Below are 26,918 nucleotides of genomic sequence, written 5' to 3'. Positions count from 1 at the left end.
GGAGTGGCCAAGTCAGAGTCCAGACCTCAATCCAATTGAGAATTTGTGGCTAGACTCGAAAAGGGCTGTTCACTCACGATCCCCATGCAATCTGAGAAAGCTTAAGCAGTATTGTGAAGAAGAATGGGGAAAAATTGCAGTGTCCAGTGTGCAACACTGATAGAGACCTATCCACAGAGACTGAAGGCTGTAATTGCTGCCAAGGGTGCAGCTGCTAAACACTGATGTAAAGGAGGTGAATATTTATGCAATCAATTATTTTGTGTTTTATATTTGTAATTAATTTAGATCACTTTGCAGAGATCTGTTTTCACTTTGACATGAGTCTTTTTCAGCTGATCAGTGTCAAAACAGCCAAATTATATCTGTGATTCTATGTTGTAAAACAATAAAACATGAAAACTTCCAAAGGAGGGAGAATAATTTTTAGAGGATATATGTATTTATTTGTTGTTCCTTTCTGCACCTTGTGGGGCACGGCGGTCAGCAAACGATGTTTTTTGTTAGCATTTTTATCTTGTTATTTACATCCTGTAATTCCCTTTCTTTCCTATTATTATGTATTGCATTGCACTGCTGCTGCAGAGACAACAAATTTCATGACATCTGCCGGTGATATTAAACCCGATTCTGAACCGTTTCTAGAGAGTAAGTTCTTTTCCTAATCATCTGTATATGACATTGTGAAAGAGTGCTGGGCTGATATTCTTAACAGTTTACAAAACACAATGTTTTGCTTCACAGCTCCAGTGGTCCAAACTTAATCCCAAAATGTGGAATCTGCTGGGCTGTACTCAAGCTTTTCTCTTGCCAGTATAGGTTTTCCTTCTGGTAACTCCAGTTTTCCCATAACCCAATGATTTCATTGACAGATCAATTAGCTACTGTGTGCAAGAAGATGGTAGGAAGACCAGGAAGTGTGGAGTTAAGAGGAGGACCATGACTGATGGGAGGGCTGAATAATGCTGCTGCTTGTGAGATCTTGCTGCCCACACAGGTGTGCTGTGATGCCACTTCAACAGGGCTTCAGCAGCTGAGAATCTTCCACCATCCTGATGGGGTGGAAAGTTATGAGAGGCCAGTCCTCTTTTCCGTGCTGTTAAAGTGACATCCATAATACCAGAGTTCAAAGCAATCCCCCAGGCTCACCAAAATGCAACTCTTGTGTCTTTATTTTCTGGTGGAGAATGAGATTGCAATATTTAATTGCAATTAAAGTTGTACATCTTCAACGAGAAATGTAAAGGCAGGCAGTTCATTGGGCACTAGATGGCGCTGTCACACAGTTGCCGAGGCACTCAAAGTGTAGCAACTGTACTGCTCCACACTCTAAACACTCCGTAAAAGCATGGTAGGAAAATGCTCTTCACACTCAGACTGAAACCCAGTTAAGTACAAACAGGTAATTCAACTATTTTTTTTATTTAATGTTATTATAACCACGTCTGTGCCAAAAGACTCTGGAACCTCACCAGGCAGAGAAATTCTTCCCACATTGTTTCACTTATTTCAATGCTTTAGGAAGCATGCAAAATGCTGAATGAATAACTTAGAAGGGCTGTGAAAAATCACAAGCAATTCGGATTGCAGCTGCCGGATGAACCTCTGTAGGTCTAACACTAAAAGAATGCAAAAATCCTGAAGTGCATGTTGTGAGATCACAATTCCAATGAACTGCATCGTGTAGTGACAACCTTGCATATATATGACAAGTATGCAGTCCACTCTATTACAAAGCTATTATTGCCATCGGTCAAACCTACGTTCACTCCCCACTAAAGTCACAAAGGCAAATATGGCAATTAGCAAAAGGCTTATTATAAAACAAAGCAACTCAAGAAAAGAACGAGCTACCTGGACAGTACCTGCACCAGAGTATAATAAGTTCCAGTTCATGTCTGTGTGGAAGCTGGAACAGCATTGTATGTTTGAGGATTAAACAGAATGTGAACTGCGATCTATGTGGCATTATGGTCTTGTCAGATCTAGAAATGGAACATGCACCCCTCTTCCTCAGTCTAGATAACAAATAGGCTAGAGTCTATCAGGCTAGATAGTGCCCTTGGTTACTCCACGTACTCAGGACCCAGTGAGCTTGGGAACTCTGCTCATTCACCCACAAAAGCTCAACAGAAGACAACGCTGGCACATGATGGCCGGGTCGGAGAGTACATCGCCTAGGGATATCCCAGTGTTTCAGCAGCGCAGGGGGTTTTATAAGCAGAAGTTGCTGGTGTCTGGCTGAGTGAATCCTGGGGCAATAGATGGAACACACTGCTTGCAAAGTTCTCATAGTTGCATTCACAGATGTCGAGACGGCAACAGCAATGAGGGATTCTCAGTAAGGAAGTACTGGGAGTTCACTTTCAATTGGTGAAAGGCTACATTTATTCTGTGAATGTGGTTTTCAGCAGTCTTGAATAACTATTTGAATTCTGTGAGGTTTACGGGCCGTAGCTAGGTTTCAGTAGTTAACTGCACACCTGGATGTTACTGGTCACTGGTGTGAAGTACTGATCCACGACAGCCAAAATTACAACAAAATTCACAGAATAAGTTCTTTGGCTGAGTTACTGAGGTGAGAGGTAGGGTGGTGGTGAGCCAAAGTGGGTGGTGGTGAGAGGAGAGGAGTTGGTGGGTGGGTTGGCGTGGAAACAGACAAAGTGTGCTGAAATCTGAGGTCCCACAAGCACACTGAAGTAAATCGATTAAGATCCAACCAAGAGCAATGACTTCATGACTGTGTGATTTGTAAAGCCTCCAACATGTCCTCCACAACCTTCAGTGAATTCTTGCTCTCCTTTTTGCCTCGACCTGCAAGCTAGAAGGACATAGAAGGATTACAGTCAGAAAAGCACTGCATTCAAGTTCACAGTACCCAAAATTGAGACCCTCCCAACCTGTCACTCCCATTACACTTCTGAAATGGCTGCCGTCACACCTTTGCAAAGGAACTACTGGGAGTTCACTTTCACGAGCAAACGTAGAAGTGTTCCCTTGAACTGGGACACTCATCACAATTCTTCCTCTGCCAAAGAACTCATTCTGTAAATGTAAATGGAATGTTGTTTTCCTGTGAGTCTGACTCTTCACATCACAAAATTAAACCAGCTTTTCATTAACAGATTTCTTCCTAGGATGAATGAATGGTATAGGCATGACAGGGTTAATGTTATTCCTAAAGCAGTGCACCATTTACACAGGAAGGTGAGGAGGGAAACTCTGACACTGTGATGCCAATCATAAAACAATCCGCAGTCACTCAGAGTTGGTTTGACCAACACAGAACGGGAGTAGCAACAGAGACAGAGGCTCCAGGTTCACTGATTCTCATCTCTTTGCTTTAAGCACTTTCTGTCCATCACAGTGTCATCAAAATTAATTCCGAACTGCACTGAAATTTTTTTACAACTAGTGGACCACAGGAGTGGATTTTCAATTAACTCCAAAGTTCAGCTGTTTGTCAAATGGACGGAGTGACCTATCATGCTCCACGTTTAAATGCTATTGAGAGAGCCAAAAAAAACCAGAGGCATTCAAATATCCCTGCTGGCTCAAAGTTCAGAAGTTTGGGAAGCTGCAAAGGGACAGGAACAGAGGAAAGGAGAAAAGTTCATCGGATTTAGCCAACAGTACTGGTTTGCTGTCAATTTCAAGGAATCTTGGCTGCACTCCTAAAACTAATCTGCTGGTATTAAGTGTCTTTGTTGACACAGATATTTGACATTTGGTGCTGACTGCTTTAGCAAATTCTTTAGCAGAAAGAGGTTAAAAAGCACTCTGTAATGCTATTTCATAATAAATACAATTCATAATAAAACAAAATGGACAGAAGTAATATTTCAGCCTTTCTTTCTTACATTTAGCACCTAGCCTACAAATGGTGTTTTTGTTTACACACTGGCCATGTGCCCTGGTGTGTAAGAAACATATACATTATATTAAAAAAGTTCACTATTCCCAGAAACTGGTTCTGTCTGTGCTTGTGCACAATAAACAAACATTTATTCAAGATGCATAGTTTTAAAAAAGATCTTTCAAACATTTGACAATTTCCTTCTGAAGAACCTTTCCTTCTTCCTCCCCATGAGTCCAAGTATATCTGCAATCCTATAGCAAATTACATGACGAACTTCTGGAGTAACCCACAGAATGATTCATATCCAACCTTTCCCTATGGTTCAATAAGGTGGGACAAAAACTAGTAATAAATGCTTGCTTGCTAGTGCAACAGTTTCATAACAGACAGCGCCCAAGGTCAGGATTGAACCCAGATTGCTGGAGCTGCAAGGGAGGGGCTTTACCAGCCATGTCACTGTGCTGCCTTGTAAAGATGATTGGGCCATTTCTCTGTCAATCAAGCCTGGTGCCCAGAGTACTGTAAACAACTGAGACTGATTTTATACACAAGATCAGAGAGTCATACAGCATGGAAACAGGCCACTTATCCATGCTGACTGTGGTTCTCTCTGGATGAACAGCATATAGGAGAAGCTCTTCTCTGTATTGTGATCTATGTGATAATAATGAACCAATACCTCTCACCCTAAAACTATGCTTTCTAGTTTTTAGCTCCCATTCTCTGGGAAGAAGACTGTGTGCATTCACCCTGTCCATGCCTCTCAGTTTTATATGCTTCTACATGATCACCCCTCTGTTTCCTATCCTGCCCAACCTCTCCCTACAAATATTATAGAGCTTGATTATTTTTGGCTTATATTTTTGGCTCAGTTTGACAGAGAGAGTGGATGTATTTTTATTAATGTTTGGAAAAGTGGTGTATGCTCCATAATTAAAAATACCTCAGTCCAGACATACACCAGTATTCAATTTTTGTATAACACACAGATTAATATTGAATAGAAGCATGAGAATGGTTCAAGTCACGTTAACCTGTTGAAATTCACAGCAGTGAACAGCACACCGTACACACCAATGGGACTAGGTGCCAACTCATATAGACACTCTGAAAGCCAGTTGGCACAGGCCAAATAACTGAAAATGCAAATTCTGCCTTGTATATTCATTGCCTGTCTGGACTTATAACAGAGAAAGAAACCCAAAAACAACTCCTTCTGACTAAGGTTTTGCTTTCTCTTTTTCTAAAAATTTTAAGTCCTCTCAATATACGACTATCCTTTGTTCACTGCAATTTTATGAAGAAATCACCTTGATTTTATTTCCTCTGCTCTTTAAACAGAGTCTTTAACCATGTGACAATTACTTTGTTGTATAAACTCTTTCCTGCAAGTCATCTCATTGGCTGAAACAGACCTGCCTGTTGAAGAGAATTATCTGGTGCAGCTGGCAAAAATGATTCAGGAAGCAAGTTGAAACTTTTATTTAGGATTTTTGAAGGATTGTTGGATAACTTACAACTAAAGAAAGAGCTAAAGAAAATACGGCACTCTTCTGTTGCAACTGAGATATGCCTGAGCCATTCAATTTCCAATCCAACCTCTCTGCATTATCTCAAGAGAGACAGAATTCTCCCGTGCTCCCCAGTGATAATTAGAAGACAATCTCCTCACCATGGCAGATATTTTACACACAATAACATCCCAAAGAGTTTCTGGACATATCTGTTATTCACTAAAAGAGACTGGCCTGAAACACTGACCATTTTTCTCACTCCAGAGAAGTGGTCTGATCAGAGGAGTATACCTTCTGTTTTCAGTCTTTCTTTTTGACTTTCAGCAGCTTTGAAAATAGGATGAAGCTGTTTTGATTTGCAGAAACCCAAGTGAATACAGAAAACCGTTTAAGATAATGGGCAAAATAACCAGAGGGGCAAACCAGAGATGCATGAGCTGCTGTTATCTGGAAAGTACTGCCTTTAAGGGCAGTGGCAGAAAATTCAATAATAACTTGCAAAAGGTAGTGGATAAATACCAGAAAAAGAAACATTTGCAGGGCTGCAGGGAAAAAACAGGAGATGGAGATCAACAGAAAAAACTTTCAAAGAACTGGCACAGGAATGATGGGTCAAATGGTCTCTCATGCTGAGTCCACAGTGGAAGAAGGATGATGACAAATATCTTGAAGATATAACTCTACTTCCACAAATACAACTAATATTTTTTCCAGCAATAATTTAATATTCAATGCAGAAGCATATTCTCCAGAAAATTTCATTCACTTAAAAAGTCGTTTTGTTAATAATTTTGCCTCCTTTTTAATCACTGGAAGCATCCCAGATGTTACGTCTACTTTTAAGTGATCAAATTACAGGTTAGTGTGATAGAACCATATCTGCAGGGACAAGGGTAGGCTTGTACACTTCAGATGCACATAACTTTTATAAATATATCTTGAATGCTGAAAAATTACACCACATATCATGACATTACACAGGCCTAATTTGGAACAGAGCATTTTATGGTTTACAAGCTCTCGTTACACCACAGCTGCACAGTTTCCACATCCAATTTGCAACCAGAAAAGACAGATTTCTTCTACCCTAAATAGAACTGAGATTTGAAACATTTAGAATTTATGAGCCCAAGGAGTATTATAACCATGAGCTGAAATATTTGCAAATATCACCTAAATTCCAATCTGTCCCTCATAACGTTAACCTATTCTCACATCTGGGCGCAATTCCCTGCCATACCTTTCTGATATAAATTAACATAGTGGGCAACACGCATAGCTGAACTAAACTGTATGCTGAAGGGCTACTCAAGAGCCTTCAGTGCAAGAACACAAACCAACACTTCCAATGCAGTGCTGAGGGTGTACTGCACTGTCATAGCTTAGCCTCTCTGAAGAAACACCTGCTTTTGCAGGTGAGCTGTGGAGAACAGGGGAAATTCCCTTTGTCCCATCAATTCAGAGATGGAACACAGATCATTGATCAATTTTCTTAGTGTGATCTTGCTGTGCCAAGTCAGATTATAAAAGTTTATCACATAAGACTCTGCCAATTGATTATTCATGTTTGCAGCTACTTAGAATATTTCCATTTCCTATTCTGCAGCCTTCAATACTCATGAGGAATTCTGCATCCAGGCCCTTTCGAGCAAAGTGCTCCACTTCCCAATACGGGTGGGAAAGAAACTAACAATTCCACCCCTCCCAGTTATTCTTCCACTGATTAAGACATTTCTACCTTTCCTAGGTTACTGAGCTCTCCGCCAAAGAAAGTGGATTCTTTTTTTGCCCTCTGATCATTTTATACTCCTCAATCACACATACCTCCGGTCTTCTGTGCCTGAGGGACACTCTCCTCTCATTGCAGCTTTTCACCCCAACAACATTCTTGTAAATCTTCTCTGCAGGGTTGTGTACAGACTAGAGCTTGTTAACACACCAGCTGAGCTTGATCCTGACTAGTGCTGTGTTCTGTTCCAGATCAGCTCCTCCCTTGTGTTTTCCTGCTGGGATAGAGACTACCCTGAATGGCACTTAAACTACTATCTGCCATCCCTTACTTTCAGGGGTCGTACAGCCCTAACAATCTGGCCATTCACTTAGTATTCTCTTGCCTGAACTGCCCTCATTAACTGCCTCTGTCCTTCTCCAGCTTTCCTGCTTCCTACATTAATACAGTGCCCACTTTCCAAAACACCACCTATCAGTTCGTGTGTGCTTTGACACAGGTTCACATTGGAAAGGTGATGAAGAAATCCAAGGCTTTCTCTTCACAGTTTAAACGTCGCATGACTACAGTAACATCTTCCATTAATAAACACTGTGGGTGATTTTGGTTCATAATCAGGACTTGAAACTTTATCATTTCAAGAAAAGCCAGCAGGGAATGTACAAATTTGAAATGGGCTCAGTCTCACCTTGTTATCCTGACACACCTGGCCTTACCTGCAAACACACTTGGTCTCATCTCTGTCATGTGCACAAATAAAAAACGGGTTAAGTGCATCTTAACCCAATCAGAGCTCTGCTCACTGGTGCTCCCCAAGCACAGCCACATTGTTTCTTTGACCCATATCAATGCCACTGCTGACAATAAATCAGATGCTGATTGACCACTGGCCAATCTCACCCTGTGGCTTTCAATTCCCTGCTGAGCAAGCAATGAACCGAGCTGAGCAGCAGACTACAAAACCGTTAGCAGCACAGCACCTCCATGGCAATTGAAGTTTGAGAAGTCTGTAGTGCACTATTTTTTAAAAATGGCAATCTAACATGCACAAACATAAAAGTCCTGCATCTACGGTAATCCTCTGGAAGCACCACATTAAAAGCAATGATTTTAAAATTAGTATAAATCGGTTCACAGCAATTGGTGAGAACTCAGTGGGGTTGTTTTTTGGGTAGTACTTGGCTTATTTTTATCACATTTACTGAGATTCGGTGAAAAACTTCCACACCGTCTATGCAGGTAATTCCAAACATAAATACAAGGGGAAACACACTAAGAGAAAGCAGAATATCATGTTACAGTAACAAGGAATGTGCAGGACAGGCCAACAACAAGGTGACAGGGCCATGGCAAAATAGACCGTGAGGTCAAGTGTTCAGCTCTATTGTATAAAAGAGTTTTACAAAAGCAGGAAAGGCTCAATATTTCTAAAGCAGTAAAGGTTAAGACTTGAACAGTTTGTAAGCTGTTTACGGCAAGTAGATACATACTCGTTTAAGGAACAAAAATGTGGCTGAGAAGTAACCTAGCCATGGCGAGACAGAGATGTTGAGATTAGATCAAAGGCTCAGAATGTTGTGTAAAGAACCATGGACCATGAGAACTTCTGATTTCAGCAAAGGAGGAAACAGAACAAGAAAGTAACCAGCCAAGAGCACAACACTTGTATAGTACTAACAGATTTATTCGTGTTGATAGCTGACAGATCCCCAAGGAACATGCTGTGATTGGCAAGAGGTAGCAGTGTACCTTGTTCTCCAAAATTCCATGGATCCTGAAATGATTCCAACAGAACAGAAAGAAATGCAACCCAACCCATCTGAGGAAGAGAGAAAAGAGGGATACCACAGACAATACAAACAAAATGCTGGAGGAACTCATCAGGCCAGGCAACATCTATGGAAAATAGAGTAAACAGTCAATGATTCAGGCTGAAACCCTTCATCAGGATTTCCAGCATCTGCAGATTTTCTTGTGTTTGTGAAACCACACACAACTATGCCTGATATCAGTGGGGAAAATTCAAGAACCTATTCTTAAGTGGGTTGAAAAGAAGATGATAGGATTGCAAAAGTAAATACGAATTTATGAAAGGTAGATCATGCTTGCCAAATCTGCCTAAAGCTTTTGAGGTAGTAACTTGCAGGGGAGATAAAAGGAAATGAGTGAATGTGAAGTGCTTGGCTTGATAGTAGAAAACAGTGGCAGTGTGGGCAGAGAAACATCGGGGGTTAAGGGAAAAAGAAAAAAAGTGAAAAAGTCATTATCAGAAGGAGGTATCAAAGTTCTTGCCATCAGGTTGGAGGTGACCTAGGCAAAATAAGAGGTGTTGCCTCTCAACCCAAAAAATTGCCTCATCATGGGAATGTCCAAATGGGAATGTTGGTAGGAATGAAAATGGTTGGCCACCAGGAAATTCTACTTTTGGCACATGGAACGGTGGTGCTCGACAAAGCAGTCCTCCAATTTGCTTCAGATCTCACCAATGCAGAAGAGGTCACATCAGGACCACTGGATACAATAGACAACCACAAAAAAAATCACAGATGAAGTGTTGCCATTCCAGGAAGGATTGTTTGGGGCCCTCAATAGAGGTGAGGGAGGAGGCAAATGGGTAGGTGTAGCACTTCTTTTGCTTGCAGGGATATTTGCAAGCAAGGAGATTAGTGGGGTGGGATGAGTGGACAAGGAAATCATGGACACAGCGATCCCTGTGGAAAACAGTAGGATACTTTTGACGGTGGCCTCACCTCCAATCAGGGCCCCAAACAATCCTTCCTGGAATGGCAACACTTCATCTGTGATTTTTTTTTGTGGTCGTCTATTGTATCCAGTGGTCCTGATGTGACCTCTTCTGCATTGGTGAGATCTGAAGCAAATTGGAGGACTGCTTTGTCGAACAGCTCCGTTCCATGTGCCAAAAGTAGAATTTCCTGGTGGCCAACCATTTTCATTCCTATCCACATGACATGATGGATGTGGAGGCTCGTAGGGTGGTAGGATAGGAGAAACTCTATCCCTGATAAGGCAGCAAAAATAAGGGTTGAGCGCAGATGTCCAGGAAATGGAGATGCAGATGAGGACAGTATCAATGGGTTTCTCTTCCTCCACAATGTTACTCTGGATTTCCACCATCTGCAGAATCTCTTGTGTTTATGAATGGACAAGCAAGCAGCAGATGGAATACAAGGTGAAAAAATTAGATCGGCCACAGGCAGAAGAAAAGTGGAGTACTTTTTTTTTAAACAGTGGGAAACTTAAAAGTATTCAGAGAGACCTAGGTCTCCTTGTACATGAAACATTTAAGTTATTATACAGGTACAGGAAACAATTAGAAGGCAAATGGTGTGTTGCTCTTTATTGCAAGAGGGTTTGAGAGCAAAAGCACAGACGTCATTCTGCAATTATAGAGAACCCTGGTGAGATCACATCTGGAATAATATGTACAAGGCGGGTGTCCCCACTTCAAGGGAATTTACATAATAAAGAGTACAGATTGATTCCTGGGCATGGCGAGGACATGGATCGCTGTGGACTGATAATGCTTATACACTATATTATGAGACTCAAAATCTTTGGATTTAGTGCCAGAAAATAGTACTGAGGTAAAGGATCAAGCTAACAGAGCTAAAGGGGCTGAACAGCCTATCACCTACTTCTGCTGCTCAGTTTCATACCTTAAGCAGAAACAAGGCTAAGTGTTATGAAAAACTATGACAATTCACCTCATCTGTGTCCCTCATAACTTTACAAACTTCTATAAGGTTATTCCTATACTATGCTCTAGGTTAAAAAAAACCAAGTCCATCCAGATTCTTGTTGGAACTCAAGTGATTCAGTCCCAGCAACATTCTCATGAATCTTTTCCAGCTCAAAGATTTCAGCTGCACACAACACTCCAAATGCAGTCTCACCAAAATCTTGTACAGTTGTAACAAGACTTTCCACTCCTTGGACGCAGAGCCCTGGGAATGAAGGAAAGCATTCCATTTGAAGAGTGTAGAATGGCCCTAGGCCTCTATTCAATAGGTACATTTAATGTCAGAGAAATGTATACAATATACATCCTGAAATTCTTTGTCTTTGCAAACATCCATAAAAAGAGGAGTGCCCCCAAAGAATGAATGACAGTTAAGTGTTAGAACTCCAAAGCCCCCCCCCCCCCCAGCTCCCCATTCCCACTCTCACACATAAGCAAGGCAACAATCCCTCCTTCCCCACCAGCAAGAAAGCATCAGCGCCCAGCACCGAGCACTCAAGCACGCAGTAAAGTATCAATAAAGACACAGACTTGCATTACCCCAGAGTACTCGTTCACCAGTAATTTGACATACCACAGGCTTGCTCGCTCTCTCGCCCTCACTCACTCATAAGGGGAAAAAAGGTGTCCCATTTCAGAGCAAGAGGGGCAATATACAAACAACTCGCTGATATATGATATTATGAGTCTGTTGCTTCACTTTTTCCGAGCTCTGCTCCCAGAGAATAGGCCCCGGAAAGGCTCAGGTCTCTGGATACACTGTTCCCGATGTTCTGTGTTCTCCCGCGACGCCTCAGTCAGGGGCACTGGCTTTGAACCAGCCTGTCTCCAGAGCCACGAAAATCCAGCACGGTCTTCCAGGCTGTGTCCTTGGGATATCAAAAAGCAGCCTGGAATTCAGAAGAATGAGGGGTGACCTCATTGAAACCTATCGAATGGTGAAAGGTCTCGATCCAGAGGACACAGCCTCAGAATAAAGGGGCATCCTTTTATAATGGAGACGAGGAGGAATTTCTTTAGCCAGAGAGTGGTGAATCTGTGGAATTCTTTGCTACAGGCAGCAGTGGAGGACAAGTCTTTGTGTATTTGTAAGGCAGAGGTTGATAAGGATTCTTGATTGGTCAGGGCATGAAGAGATACAGGAAGACAGGAGATTGGGGCTGAAAGGAAAATGGATCAGCCATGATGAAATGGCAGAGCAGACTCAATAAGCCAAATGGATTAATTCTGCTTCTATACCTTATGGTCTTATTCATCTTCTTCACCTTGTTATTATGTTACCATTTTAACCTATCCCTGGGTCTGTTTTACAACACACTCCGGATCTTTACTAATTCATGTTCATCCAAGTTAAATTCTATTTGCTATCCCTTGGCCCACTTTCCCAATTGATCTAGATCCTGTTGAAAGTTTAGATAACCTCTTTACTGTCCACTATATGCACCATCAATTTTCATATCAACTGCAAGCTTACAAACTAATGTCATAAGTAAATTTAGCAAGCTTACCCCCAATTCCTCTAAGACATTTGCTGTAAAACGTAAGTGCCTTGATACCACTCACTCATTGCAGAAAATAGACCCGTTGCTTAACGAAGCCTGCCGAATAATCACGGGCACACTGCGCCCCACACCCACTAACATCATTTACAGACTTGCAGGCATCGCTCCTCCAGAGATCCAAAAACACACTAAAACAAAAATTGAAAAAGGTAAACAGAACTCGTATCCATGGCACCCACTACATCATCATATGCCAGTTTCCAACCGCCTAAAATCGAGGAAAAGCTACAGTGGAGGAAATACCGCACAGAACACCCCTCCGAACATACAGGATTGACCTCTGGCAACAAACAGAAGCCAGAACCCCACCAAACAATACAGTGCAAGACCCCACAGAAACGTTGCCCGACGGGGCACTGCTTGACAGACAGAAGTGGTGCACTCTCAACGGAGCGAGAGCAGGAGTTTGTAGGATGGGAGACAATATGGTGAAGTGGGGTTTAAAGACCAGCGAATCCTGTGAGTGTGGCGAAAGGGTGCAGAGCATTGAACACGTTCTGCGCAACTGCCCACTCTCTCCTGATTCAGCTGACACTGACCTGCTTAACATCAACCAAACAACACTAGAGTGGCTGGCTGTCTGGTGTGACAAGCTATAATGATGACTCATTGCAGTTTACCAGATCCATGTTACAGTCCTACAGACACTAATGCCTGGCAAATGGCACCTCATTATGTTCCAGGTTGAAAAGGTATCTGCAGATAAACCTAGTTTATGTAATCTTCATGTATAACTAAGAAGTGCATGAATCAATGTTTGGTGGGCTCTAAAGACAGGTTTTGGGAATTGTAATCACCTATCCCTGGTCTAATTTTGTTGCTTCACTGTAAAGCTGATGTTCCTTCATTACCTTTCTGACCTTTCTAATATGTCCACACTAGAGACACAAAAGACAGAAACACACCCGCTTCTCCCTTGTTAGCATATTTAAATTGGAATTGAACTTTTTTTTTAATAAAAACTGTAATTTTGGCATATTTATTATAGTCACTTTAAATCATTGCAATTATTGTTGAAAGCATATGAAAACCTATGTGTATTTAATGCTATTTTAATACGAGTTTGAATGAAAGCAAAACCATGCCTCTCTTCAGTCCCAAACAGATTAGCAAAGATGTAACGGGTTCCCTTTTAAAAATGTTCAAGTAAGCATTGTAAGACTTTTCAAATCATAGGTCTGTAACTCCAATCTTATTATGCTTTGCTTTATTGATTCCTTCCCTCTGCAAAATAAAAACTGTGTGTTCTATTCCAACTCATGTTAACAACAAAATTATACACAGCTTAGTAGGAACTTTATCATTTCCCGATTGGTGTTGCAGCCATTTCCAGAGATCAATTTCTGAATATGCTTCATTGCAGTCAACATTATAATACAAATTCCTGACCAGATCTGTGTTACAGACAGTCCCATGGAAGCAAAGCTCAAGTAATGGGCCATGCAGGGACATAAACACCAGCTGTTGTCCCACAGCTGAACTCCGTCCACCTCTGACCCTTGATCCCCTTACCTCGACACACGCCTGAATAGCTTGTTAAGTGCGTCTCCCTGGAGTGAGAATGGTAATCACCAGGTAGCATTGGCACTGAGGTTATAATGACCAAATCCTTTGCAGGAGTCAAACCTTTGTTGCAATCAATCAGTGTGTCGTGTCCAGCTGTGTCTTTAAGTCAAAGAAGACGATGGTTTCAAAGAAACTGAAAACTAGGGTGGGCCCAAATAGCAGAGGAAGATGCCCTTTAATTTTCATTTGACAGTAGGTGTAGGCACCTTTCACAACTTGGTTCCCATAACTAGTCTCAGCGATAAAAGCTTTCAAATGAGGCTAGAAGCTGTAAAGGAGATTGCTCATTTTCTCCTTTCCCCAGCTGATAAAGAAAGTTACGTTTGTGCTGAAGGAGAACAGAAGCTCTTTCTTTACTGGTCTCCATTCCCATGCAAACCGAAACAGTCCTAATCAGATGCCGGGGGAGTTCCAGTCCCTTAAGGAACAGCTTTGATGCAGCCTGCGTTTTAATTTGGCTACAGATGTCAGTTCTTGGGAACCTAGAGATAAAAATCACAGATGCTAGAATGCAACCAGGAATGCTGACCTCCAAACTGGCATTAGAAGTGAGAAGAGTTTCAGAAATTATTTGACAAGTAAAACACTCCCAGATTTCTAACATTATAGGCAGCTAATTTCCAAAAGGGTCATTATTACTTCACTGAACAGCTAAGCTGACTCCAGCAGAATGCTATATTGACATGTGATTAAGCAGTGTACAATTGCATAGATTAGCACCTTTAAACTTTTGACTCTGAGAAGAACAACCTTGTACATCTTTTACTAGGATTATTTTTTTCACACTGGGAATTGCTAAGGCAACAGGCTCAAGCAGCAGATCTGAAGTGAGGACCACAACGTGAATTGCTTAGTGTTAGTTATGAGTCAGCTATTTGCCCTGGGTAAACCACTGCATTGATTACCATGTAGTTCCTCTAATGTTAAACAGGTGACCAGGAAAATATTATCCCTTTATAAGCAGCTATGTCTACTTGCAAACTGACCTGTGGTCTGCTAAATATGAACTGCTCAGCTATAATTTGCTTTGACCTTAAATTTAAACACCTTCTCAAAACCTAACAGTTTCAAGACACCAACAATGGGTACAATTACAATGTTTCTCTCATGGGAGGAAAACAGGACTCAAGCAACCAGGAATCTCTGATGTTTGGAATGATGCTGGGAATTACATCTGAGCTTGCAGCACTATCTTTTCCTTCTGCACGAAGGATAAGGCAAAAAGACCTAACCACCAGGCTGACCCCAGAATGAGGCAAGGGCATCCTCACCATCGACAAGGAATCGGAGAAAACCCCACACACCAACCTAGTGTAGTGCTGGGGCTGGAATACCACTAAACTATAAGGGACAATGACAACGCTGAGACAAAGCTATATCCACCAAAGTTCAGAAATAATAAACAGCCATCAAATAAATAATTGCATTTTTTGAGATTTTCTTGTAATTCTCTTTGGCAATATGGTTTGGTGTGTCCAGACTGTAGTGGGCAAAAACTTGCGATAGAACATTGAGATGTGGTGCAACTAAAGAACTATTGCTGTAATGATTCACCATTATAAATTTCAACCAATATAAACACCCACAAGAGCATGCAATTTATAAACCAAGATAAACAGCAAGGTGTCAAGAAACTAGGAAATGAAGACAATACATAAAACAGACACACAAGGCTGAGCCAACAATTATAAACTCTAACAACACACACAAAATGCTGGTGGAACACAGCAGGCCAGGCAGCATCTATAAGGAGAAGCACTGTCGACGTCTTGGCCCGAAACGTCGACAGTGCTTCTCCTTATAGATGCTGCCTGGCCTGCTGTGTTCCACCAGCATTTTGTGTGTATTGTTTGAATTTCCAACATCTGCAGATTTCCTCGTGTTTGCTCCTTGAATTATAAATTCTGTTGCTTATTAGTAAGTTACTGCACAATAAACGTTAAGATAAAAATATAAAAACAGCTAAATATTATGCACATACCACCTGGACCATTTTCTAAAATAATGACTGATTACCATACAATTCTAGAGTACAGAATGAACTGAAAGTAACAGTAATTCCAACCTTGTTTTTCAATATTATAAACCTTGTTTTATAAAATTAATAGGTTACCACAATTCACTAATCGTTATAAATAGCAGGAATTTACTTGAGGAAAGCGCAGCCTAGGTAACAAACAGCACAGAGTTATTTTGAATGCATAATACTCTCCAGCTCAAGACTTACAATACCATACATGAGTCAGAGTAACTAGCATCAAATCACTCAAAAATAAATGACTACTTTGGAAAGATGCTGCTTCAATTGGCCCTGCATTTTGTGTAGTAGCTACAAATCCTTTGTTTATATACTCATTAATAAGCATCAAGTAAGAAACCTAGTACTTCAAAGAATTCAGACTTTTGATGGAAAATCCATATATGGTGAAATTAAAGAACTAATCTGCAGTAACAACATATGGCACCAATCTCTGGAAACCTTGTTTCTACCACTCTACCTCTCCAACCTTTAAGATGTTTCTTAAAACCCAACCTCTTGATTAAGCATTGGTTAATTGTCCTAAAGTTTTATCATGTGGCTTGTACCAAATGTTGGTTGAAAATTGAAAAGATTTCCATCCTTCATTTTAGCCAACTTCTTAAGAAAGAAACAATTTCTGAATTGGGCCACCTTTTATCTATTAGATATCTTAGTCATTCATATCTTAGGTGGCTGGCCATTTTAGATTCACCTCTGCTAAGTTTGTGATGACTCAAGCACAAATAATGAAAATCAGGACCAAGATCATTTATGGTTAGTCGGGCATGCATTAAAAGGAAGCAAAATGCATTCAAATGGTGAGCACTCCAGTAAGCTGTGCATCAAACATCAGCCTGGATTGGATGAACTGCGAGGAATAGAAAAGTCTATGTGAAGCCAGAAACTTGAGTACGTCACAGATCTCAAATGCAGAAATTCTCCTGGATGTTACAATTACTTATTAATTTCATTTTACTGTGATTATTAACCATTATAAATGAAACACAAAGTTTAAAATAAAATTGGAGAATACAAGGCCATGCTATAATTTTATTAAGACCTATGCCTTTTATTGAAAACAGATGTACAGCATGGTTTAGTCATCAGTTAAAGTTTTAGTCATCAATTAAAGTATTTAACGAGTCAAATAGAATTTAATTGTCTCACCATCATTTTGGAATTATGTTTGATAATGCTCCTGTGAAGCCACAAGAGAGATATGACTGCATTAAAAGAGCTTTGTAAATACAAGTTGCTGTGTTATTACAAGCCATTTTTAGCCTATTTATTTTTCCCATAGTTAACCATACTCTAATGCTAACATTCCCAAATAACCTTCTTGTCTTGCCCTTCCCCATCTCTACTGTGAATTCCTCCAAAGATGCAGACATGCCTCCAATTCTGGCCTTGAGAACATCCCTGAATTTAATTGGTCCACCATTGATGGCTATGCCTTCAGTTGAGAACACTGTAAGCTCACGAATTCCTCTCTAAACATCTCATTATAACCCTCTTTTCAGGTTTAATACGCCTTCCTTTTATGATCAGGTTTTGAGGATCTCCAAGTTCATAGAGTTATACAGCATGGTAACAGACCCTTTGGCCAAACTAGTCCATGCCAACCAAGATGCCCATCTACGTTAATACTACTTGCCCACATTAGATCTGTATCTCTCTTTGCTATCCTAGCTAAGTATCTGTCCAAATGTCTTAAACGTTTTAATTGCATCTGCCTCTACTACCTCCTCTGAAAGCTCATTCCAGACAGCCACCAACTTCTATGTGGAAAAATGTACCTGTCATATCCCTTTTAAATTCTCCCCTCTCATCTTAAACCTGTGCCCTCTAGTTCTTGATTGCACTTCCCTGAGAAAAAGATTCCGTCTATCCTGTCTATGTCAATCATAATTGTAGCTTTTCCTGTTTCGATGTGGGTAAGTTGAACAAAGAATTAAATTTTCCCCCAGGGTTACCAGAAATGATGAGCTTAACTGCTAGACAAAAGGAAATAAACAGTTTTGGAATCATTTGAAATCTGCATTTGTCTTTCTGGATGTAAAGCTGCTTGATGTGTTTGTTCCAGTATCTGCACTCTATCCTTTCTATAGTTCACTGTCACCCTCATACAAGTTCATGTGTCTGGCAGCAATGTTGGAGACAGCTGAAATTCTAGGTCTAAAGTTGGTTGTCTTCTAAATCAGAGAGAAGAGTCAGATGATACAACAAAATGAAATATTTTCTTTTCTAACCATTAGCAGACACACTGTGAATTTTGTTTCCATCTCTCACTTCCAGCATTTTTAAACATTTTACATTCAATTTTAATGGATTACTTTGAATATAATTTCAGAAAACTAAAATAAAATAAAAGTATCGAGAACAAGCATGTCCCGAAGAAGTGTCTTGGCCAGAAACATCAACTGTTTACTCTTTTCCGTAGATGCCGCCTGACCTGCTGAGTTCATCCAGCATTTTTGCGTGTTACTATAGAACAAGTAGCCAGATAAAGAGGTTGACGCAGGTACAGTGACAACAGTTTAAAAAATCACTTAGAGAGGAAAGGATATGGGGAAAATGGGATGTTTAGATGGCTGTCATGGACAAATTGGATAGAAGGATCTGTTTCCATGTTGTATTACACTATGACTCTAAGTCACCTGTAACATTATTTTTTGATTAACACACTGTTGTTAAATGAAAAAAAAAGATACAGCTTAAAATCATGGTAACATCGGTTGAACTCTATCATGGAAACAGCAGCATGGTATAGGTTTAAGAAACACCCCATCCTGATTTGAATATTAATGAAGCTATGTAAAACAAAAGAAAATTTTATAAATATTTTAAGCGAGAGAAACAAACTATAGACCCAATGGATTGGACTGCTTCCACATGTACCGTAAACTTACATTACTAAGCAAATGGAAACACACACAGAATCACTGAGAGAAATTATGAACAGGTGGTAATGTATAGGGTCTGTACACTGGAGCTCATGGGTCCAACAACATGTGCAGCGCTGAGATTAGATCGGGCCTGTCTAGCAGTCTTTAAATAAATGTGCTAATGCTAAATGACAGCCCTATCACTACACTCAAATCCTTGCTGAATGTTTCCCAGATTTATGTAAATATTAGGCAGAGATTTTACCCTCAGACTGAGTGCAGCCTTGTACAGAAACTTAAAGAAACAAACCATGCCATCCTTTCTAAGTAGGAGGATTACCAGCTCCCATATGGTTTGTGTCAAGATCTATCCCCTTGAGTTTCTGCACGCAAGGTTCAATTTCTGGTCCAGGGCCAGGTTCAATGATCTCAACGCACTAACAGTGGAAGCTTCATAATGGAGTTTAGTAAATATATCAGAGATATGAACCCAAAGTGGCTGCTGTTAGAATCATACCTCAGACAATTCAAGGAACAGAAAGACAAATCTGAGAATATTGGAAACACTCAGTACAGGCAGAATCAGTTGACAGAAAGAAGGGTAGAGTAACATGTGTCAGAATCAAATAGTCATCACTCCCAGATGTTAACCTGCCTTCATCCCTCCAAGATGAGGATCAGACTTGGCTGCTGTTCCCATAGTCAAAAGCTTCAGCAGCACCAGGTCTTACACTGGGAAATGGAGTGTGTCTGATGACTGAAATAGGCAATAACGTCAAGCAGAATTACATGGACTCACAGCACATGAAGTGGGCATTCATTTAAAAGAGCTCTTTGCTTCACATGCTACTCACTTCATACCATCCGATCAACACCACCTTACTTTTTTTCCTCATTTACTTATCCAGTTCTCCATTAGACACATTTCTGCTATTCACCTCAACTAATCTCCAAGGTGTTCTGCCCACTTTCCGAGTAAAGAGATTTCTCTTAAGCTCAGTGCTGTTTACCTTGTATATATGGCTCTTAGGGCATATTTTAGAGTTATGGAATATAGCAAATATTAATTTCAACATCAACCAGCCTTCAGATCTGAATGGGGATTGCCGATTGAATTTTAAATGCAGCTCAAAACAAAGATGCTCTTGGAGCCACAGATTAGGGGTCAATTGCAAACCAGGAAACCGCCCCCCCCCCCCCCCCATTGACCTGCGATGTCTGCATATGCATGAACGCAGCTCAGAGCTAGCAGTGATTAACATTTAATTTAGGGTGTTTTGAGTGCTGGTGTGAAGATCTAGGTGTTTTAATCAAAGGAAGCAGTATGAATGCATTGTAACTATAGAACTGTCCTGCTGTTACCTTTGATCTTTAGCTTATAAAATATGATGTAATGTTTGGTTAGGGGGTCTCTACTGAGAATGTCTCCAATGATACATACTTGTGCTGAATAAAGAATTCTGTATCACCCACTTCAACAGCTCTCTGGTGACTTCAATCACAGTTACAATCACCGTCAAATGTGGAATGATCCTCTGTATTACTATTACATGACTTCTGAATTTTAAAGATCTCCATTAGCTCATCCTCAGACTCCTCTATTCTTGAGAAAACAAGGTTCCAGTCTTTCCTGACAATTCTAAGTAATAGGATAGAACAAAGTATGGGCTTGATGATGCAGTAAATACCAGCCAAGGTAAAAAACACACAGGTATGGAATCCTCTGCACTATTCAGTTCAGTCAGTATAAATTAGCATTATATTGCAATACATCTGCACAATGCCGAGTTCCTTTAGAAGTCTGTTTCTTTCTTTAGATTCCAGCATCTCCAGTCTCATGTCCTGAATTTCCTTCCTAGATCCAAGAGCATTTAGAATGGATTTCTGGTTACAGGAATGACCGAAAATCTCAAAGCTGCTTCACGAGCAATCAAATGTTGGAAGGCTTTGGGAGAGACAGAACCTATGGGATTTGACTAGATAGTGCTAAGTTACTCTATGTCTACATTTGACATTTGAGTGTCAAAATTCTGGAGACATGTGTTATATTCAGGATTAATCCACTGAATCCAGGCATTGTTTCTCCTTCTCATTGAACATGTAGCCTGTTCTGACACTTCTTAAAGAATTACTTTTAGCACCTTCCATGAAACCTCAGTTTTAGTCCTGAATTCAGTAAAATGAAGGTTTGTCCACATACATCTATTTTCCTTGGCACTTCTATGCACACCAACACCTCAAAAAAGCTTCAGTGTTTACCCATAGCCAATGTCTAGGTACACTGATCTCTTCCCTGCAGCGGTGCTCCCAGAGCAGGACAGCTCACCAATTCAATCTGGAATTTTATCTCTGCTCTGAATTCAGCAAAGTGACCCACTCATTGAAATTTGACACAGGTAACACATGGTTTTTAGAAGCTGATCAAAAGTCCTCCAATGAAATTGAGGAAAGCCCATTAGCAATGCACCTGTCTTGTTTCTTTAAAAAAAGCCCAGAAAATTGTTATAAAATATTGCCCCAGGAAAAATGGATTGTTAGCCTGACCTGAAGAATCTGATGACTTAAAGAATTAGTTTCCAATACTATGATCCCCTAATGCATTTCCTCAGAAAAAGCAATACTAAGGATATAAAAGGCATGACCACTTCAACTAAATGGTTTTCACCAGGTCATCCAGATGAGGGAAAGAGCAGAAAAGCAACGTCTCGTTGACTCAAATACAACCCATTTGAAAACATTTATTCTCCTCTGAGCTACTGCCACTTGTATACATTCATACTTTATAGCATGCCTCTGATGTGATTTATTGTTATGAGCATGAAGTTAATTTAACACAGTATCAGTAATAATAAAGTCCTTATGTTGATGTAACTGATTGGTTTATGATGAATTTAATTGTTATGATTATACAAAGGATCTGTTAAGCTCAGCCAGCATATTATAAATGATGTAATTTCACTGCAGCAGTACTCTGGCAGACTCAAAATTCTTTCTCATGTTCAAACTGGAATGTGGAGAAGAGAAATCTCTGCTTTGGTCAAGTAGCTGGCTTGTGGTTAAACTGCTTTGCATCCTCACAAATCACTGTCACTGCATCATAATTCATCTCATCAGCACCGCATTAAGTTAAACATAACACCAGTTCTTCATCTCTGAGCTCCCCGAAAACAGTGAAAAGGGATCAAATGTTAACATAATGCCCTTGAAGAACCACAAGAAACTGTAGTATCAGGTTCAGAAATAAATCAGAGTGATAAAAAGTGATTTTGTCAAGTAAGGATTGTGCAAGTACCATGATCCAAGGCAGTCCATACCTGCATCATTCTGGAATGACCAGGTGGAGCACATATGCAATGGTCACTTTTGAAACCATCTTTCCCAATGCCCTAAATGAAGAACGTCAAACTGTAGAACTCCATTGCAAACACTGCCCCAATGATTGTTTCAGTACAACTGGACAAGGTGAAATAGTCAGAAGCAATTATATTTTGAGCTCTCTTGTGGATTTTGGCATGAGAGAGTTGTTGAGGAGACAAAAGATTTGTAATTTTCTTGAAGGATTTCGGTTTCCTTGCACCACTCTGATTACAATGAACATCTGTAATAGCAATTAGTCTGTACTGCTGCCAAAGTCAATTCAACTTCAAAATAAACTATCAACCACAAAAGATAGATCCAATTTAACTTCACGTGTATGCAGTCCTTTTGCATGTTACATAAAATTAATTCATAACATTGTTAAATAGCACAAAAGACCCCAAAAAATGTGCACCTGCAAACACTGTACTAATTTAATACTTAAACATCCCAAATGTTACTGCTCTCACCAGGAGCAATGCATTCAGCTGACAAAATCATAGATTACTTGGCATGGAAACAAGCCCTTCAGACCAACTCATCCATGTTGAGTAGCGTGCCTTCCTGAGCTAGTTGCCTGCATTTGGTCTAACTCCATCCAAACCTTTCCATGAACCTGGACAAAATGCATTTTAAACACTGTAATCGTATCCTCCTCCACCAGCTTCTCTGGCAGTTCATTTCACATATCCAACACCCTCCGTGTGAGAATGCCACTCATGCTCCCTTTGAAACTTTTCTTCCTTCTTATGAAACCTATGCCCTCTCATTTTAGACTCCCCTACTTCTCTGCTAAATCCCACCACTCCTCCACACCCACTTGCTCCTGGAATCAATCTGGTAAATCTACTCTGCACCTGACATCCATGTTAAAATGCAATGCCCCTAAATAGACACAGTCCTCAAGCTGAGATCAAATTACAATCTGTCAATAATTGTTATAATTATATTCAAAGATACTGATAAAAAGTATTCACCCTCCCTTGGAAGTTTTCATGTTTTACAACATTGAACTACAGTGAATTAAATTTGGCTTTTTTGACACTGATCAACAGAAAAAGGCTCTTTTATGTCAAAGTGAAAACAAATCTCTACAAAGTGACTGGAGGATAGGAGGATAGCTCATGTTGTTACGTTGTTTAAAAAAGGCTCTAAAAGTAATCCGGGAAATTATAGGCTGGTAAATTTGACATCAGTAGTAGGTAAATTATTGGAAGGAGTACTAAGAGATAGGATCTCCAAGTATTTGGATAGACAGGGACTTATTAGGGAGAGTCAACATAGCTTTGTGCGTGGTAGGTCATGTTTAACCAATCCAATAGAATTTTTCGAGGAGGTTACCTGGAAAGTGGATGAAGGGAAGGCAGTGGATATTGTCCACATGGATTTCCGTAAGGCCTTTGACAAGGTCCTGCATGGGAGGTTAGTTAGGAAGATTCAGTTGCTAGGTATACATGGAGAGGTAATAAACTGGATTAGACATTGGCTCAACGGGAGAAGCCAGAGAGTGGTAATGGAGGATTGCTTCTCTGTGTGGAGGCCTGTGACTAGTGGTGTGCCACAGGGATCAGTGCTGTGGCACTGTTGCATTGTATCATCAATATCAATGATCTGGATGATAATGTGGTAATTGGATCAGCAAATTTGTTGATGATACAAAGATTGGAGGTGTAGTGGACAGTGAGGAAAGTTTTCAAAGCTTGCAGAGGGATTTGGACCAGCTGGAAAAATGGGCTGACTAATGGCAGATGGAGTTTAATGCAGCCAAGTGTGAGATATTGCACTTTGGAAGGAAAAACCAAGGTAGAACATACAAGGTAAATGGTAGGGCACTGAAGAGTGCAATAGAACAAAAGAATCTGGGAATACAGATACATAATCCCTTAAAAGTGGCATCACAGGTAGATAAGGTCATAAAGAGAGCTTTTGGTACATTGGCCTTTATAAATCAAAGTACTGAGTATGAGTTGGAATGTTATGGTGAGGCTGTATAAGGCATTGGTGAGGCTAAATTTGGAGTATTGTGTGCAGTTTTGGTCACCAAATTACAGGAAGGATATTGCAGCCTCACTTTTAACATTTAAGAAAAACTTGGACAGGTACATGGATGAGAGGTGTATGGAGGGATATGGGCCAGGTGCAGGTCAGTGGGACTAGGCAGAAAAGTGGTTCGGCACAGCCAAGAAGGGCCGAAGGGCCTGTTTCTGTGCTGTAATGTTCCATGGTTCTATGGTCTAAATTAATTGCAAATATAAAACACAAAATAATTGATTGCATTAGTATTCAACCCCCCACCCCCTTTCATGCCAAATCATCTCTGGTGCAACCAATTGGTTTTAGAAGTCACATAATTAGTTAAATGGAGATTACCTGTGTGCATTTGAGGTGTTTCAATTGACTGTAGTAAAAACACACCTGTATCTGTAAGGTCCAGCTGCTGGTGGGTCAGTATCCTGACAAAAACTACACCATGAAGACAAAAGAACACTCCAAGCAACTACACAAAAAGATTACTGAAAAGGATGTCAGGAGACAGATACAAGAAAATTTCCAAGTCACTGAAAATCCCTTGGAGCATAGTTAAGTCAATTATCAAGAAACGGAAACAATACGGCGCTGCTATAAATCTGCCTAGAGCAGGCCGTCCACAAAAACTGAGTGACCGTGCAAGGAGACTGGTGAGGGAGGCCACCAAGAGACCTATGACAACTCTGGAGAGTTACAGGCTTTATGGGAGAGTGACAAAGAGAAAGCCACTGTTGGAAAAAAAACCTCACATGAAATCTCAGCAAGGGTTTGCCAAAAGGCATATGGGAGACTCTGAAGTCAGCTGGAAGAACTATTATCTATGATCTGATAAAACCAAAATTGAGCTTTTTGCCCATCAGACTAAACACTATGTTTGGTGTTAGCCAAACACGGCAAATCATCAAAAACACACCATTCCTACCATGAAACATGGTGGCGGCTGCATCATGCTGTGGGGATGCGTCACTGCAGCAGGCCCTGGAAGGCTTGTGAAGGTAGGGGGTAAAATGAATGCATCAAAATGCAAGGAAATCCTGGAGGATAATCTGATGTAGTCTGCAGAACTGTGACTTGGGAGAAGATTTGCTTTGCAACGAGACAATAACCCCAAGCATAAAGCCAAAGCTACACAGGAATGGCTTAAAAACAACAAAGTTAATGTCCTGGAGTGGCCAAGTCAGAGTCCAGACCTCAATTTAATTGAAAATTGAGATGGTGGCGCGAAGCAGCTTGCAGCGGCCACTCCGGAACTGATTGTCTGTTATTTGTGAAGTGGGGTGCCGTGCGCAATCATAATCGATTGAAAACGGACGTGGAAGCACAGAGAAACATCTGGAAATCTCCAGGAAGACCTTCTTCGTTGCTGCTGCTGTTGTGAGGTCCAGGACTCTGCTGGGAAGAACAGGCCCTCAGTCCTCGGGGTTGCGTTGCGATGGCCATTGGTGGGGCCGTCTTAATACGCTCGGCAGAGGACGGTGCTCGGAGAAGCTGTGCCGGAGGGGATGGTTGTCGGCTTGGAGGTTCGACAGACTTGGAGTCCTTTTGACGGACTCAGGTCGCTTTCGGTGTGTGCTGCGTCTGCGAGGCTGAGTCGGACGGCGCCTTGGAAGTCCACAGCTGGGGACTTGTGGAAACTGTGGTGATTTCTTTTGAACTTACAGTCCTTTAACATTTTGGACTATTTTTACTGTGCCCATAGTCTGTTTTTTATCAATTATGCTATTGTTTGCACTGTTGTAACTATATGTTGTAATTATGTGGTTTTGTGCAGGTCTTGTAGCTTTAGTTTTTGGTCTTGTTTTGTCTGGTAGATTTGGAGCTCCTTTCCAGGGAACGCGCTAGACGGTAGCGTGATATTAATACGCAGCAGCCTCTCCGGACTCTGGATTGGGGATTGCCAAACATTACGTGGATTTGCTGGTGTAGTCTATTTTGTCATATGCTTTTGTGATATCATTCTGGGGGAACGTTGTCTCATTTTTTAACTGCATTGCATTTGTGGTTTCTAAATGACAATAAACTGAATCCGAATCTGAATTTGTGGCCAGGCTTGAAAAGGGATGTAACACTCATGATCCCCACATGCAATCTGAAAGAGCTTAAGCAGTTTTGTAAAGAAGAATGGGGAAAAATTGCAGCTTCCAGATGTGCAAAGCTGATAGAGACCGATCCATACAGACTCAAGGCTGTAATCGCTGCCAAAGGTACAGCTACTAAATACTGGCGTAAAGTAGGGTGAATACTTGTGCAACCAATTATTTTGAGTTTTATTTGTAATTAATTTAGATTACTTTGTAAAGATCTGTTTTTACTTTGACACGGAAGAGTCTATTCTGTTGATCACTGTCAAGAAAGCCAATTTAAATCCACCGTGGTTTGATGTTGTAAAACAATAAAATATGAAAACTTCCAAAGAGGTTGAATACTTATTATAGGCACTGTATATATTTTTATTGAACTCCTGGCTTTGTGAAATACCAAAGGACTGCAGTTGTAGCGAATTAAATGAGAGGCTATGATAGTATGCATACAGATCAAAACTGGAGAGAAGTGTGAAAATTGACATTGCTAGATTTGGCAAGTTACATCAGACATGTGCAGTAAGTTCTATGTCTCACGTACCCACTGTAACTAAAGC

The 26,918-nt window shown here is 40.6% G+C and overlaps 1 protein-coding gene across 2 annotated transcripts in view; it reads right to left on the bottom strand.

The window, feature by feature from the left end:
* Window positions 1-1,403: 1,403 nt before the first annotated feature.
* emc2 (ER membrane protein complex subunit 2) overlaps window positions 1,404-26,918 on the bottom strand; it is a 166,517-nt gene continuing 141,002 nt past the window's right edge. For both annotated transcript variants that reach the window (XM_073050063.1, XM_073050068.1), the window contains one exon: window positions 1,404-2,821. In XM_073050063.1, the coding sequence (XP_072906164.1) occupies window positions 2,735-2,821 (87 nt within the window). In that variant the 3' untranslated portion in view covers window positions 1,404-2,734. The remainder of the gene's footprint in view (window positions 2,822-26,918) is intronic.

The sequence above is a fragment of the Hemitrygon akajei genome, chromosome 1 (assembly GCF_048418815.1).
Source record: "Hemitrygon akajei chromosome 1, sHemAka1.3, whole genome shotgun sequence".
Taxonomy (NCBI): domain Eukaryota; kingdom Metazoa; phylum Chordata; class Chondrichthyes; order Myliobatiformes; family Dasyatidae; genus Hemitrygon; species Hemitrygon akajei.
The sequence above is the reverse complement of the archived record's forward strand: the minus strand, read 5'-3'. Positions and strand labels throughout refer to the sequence as shown.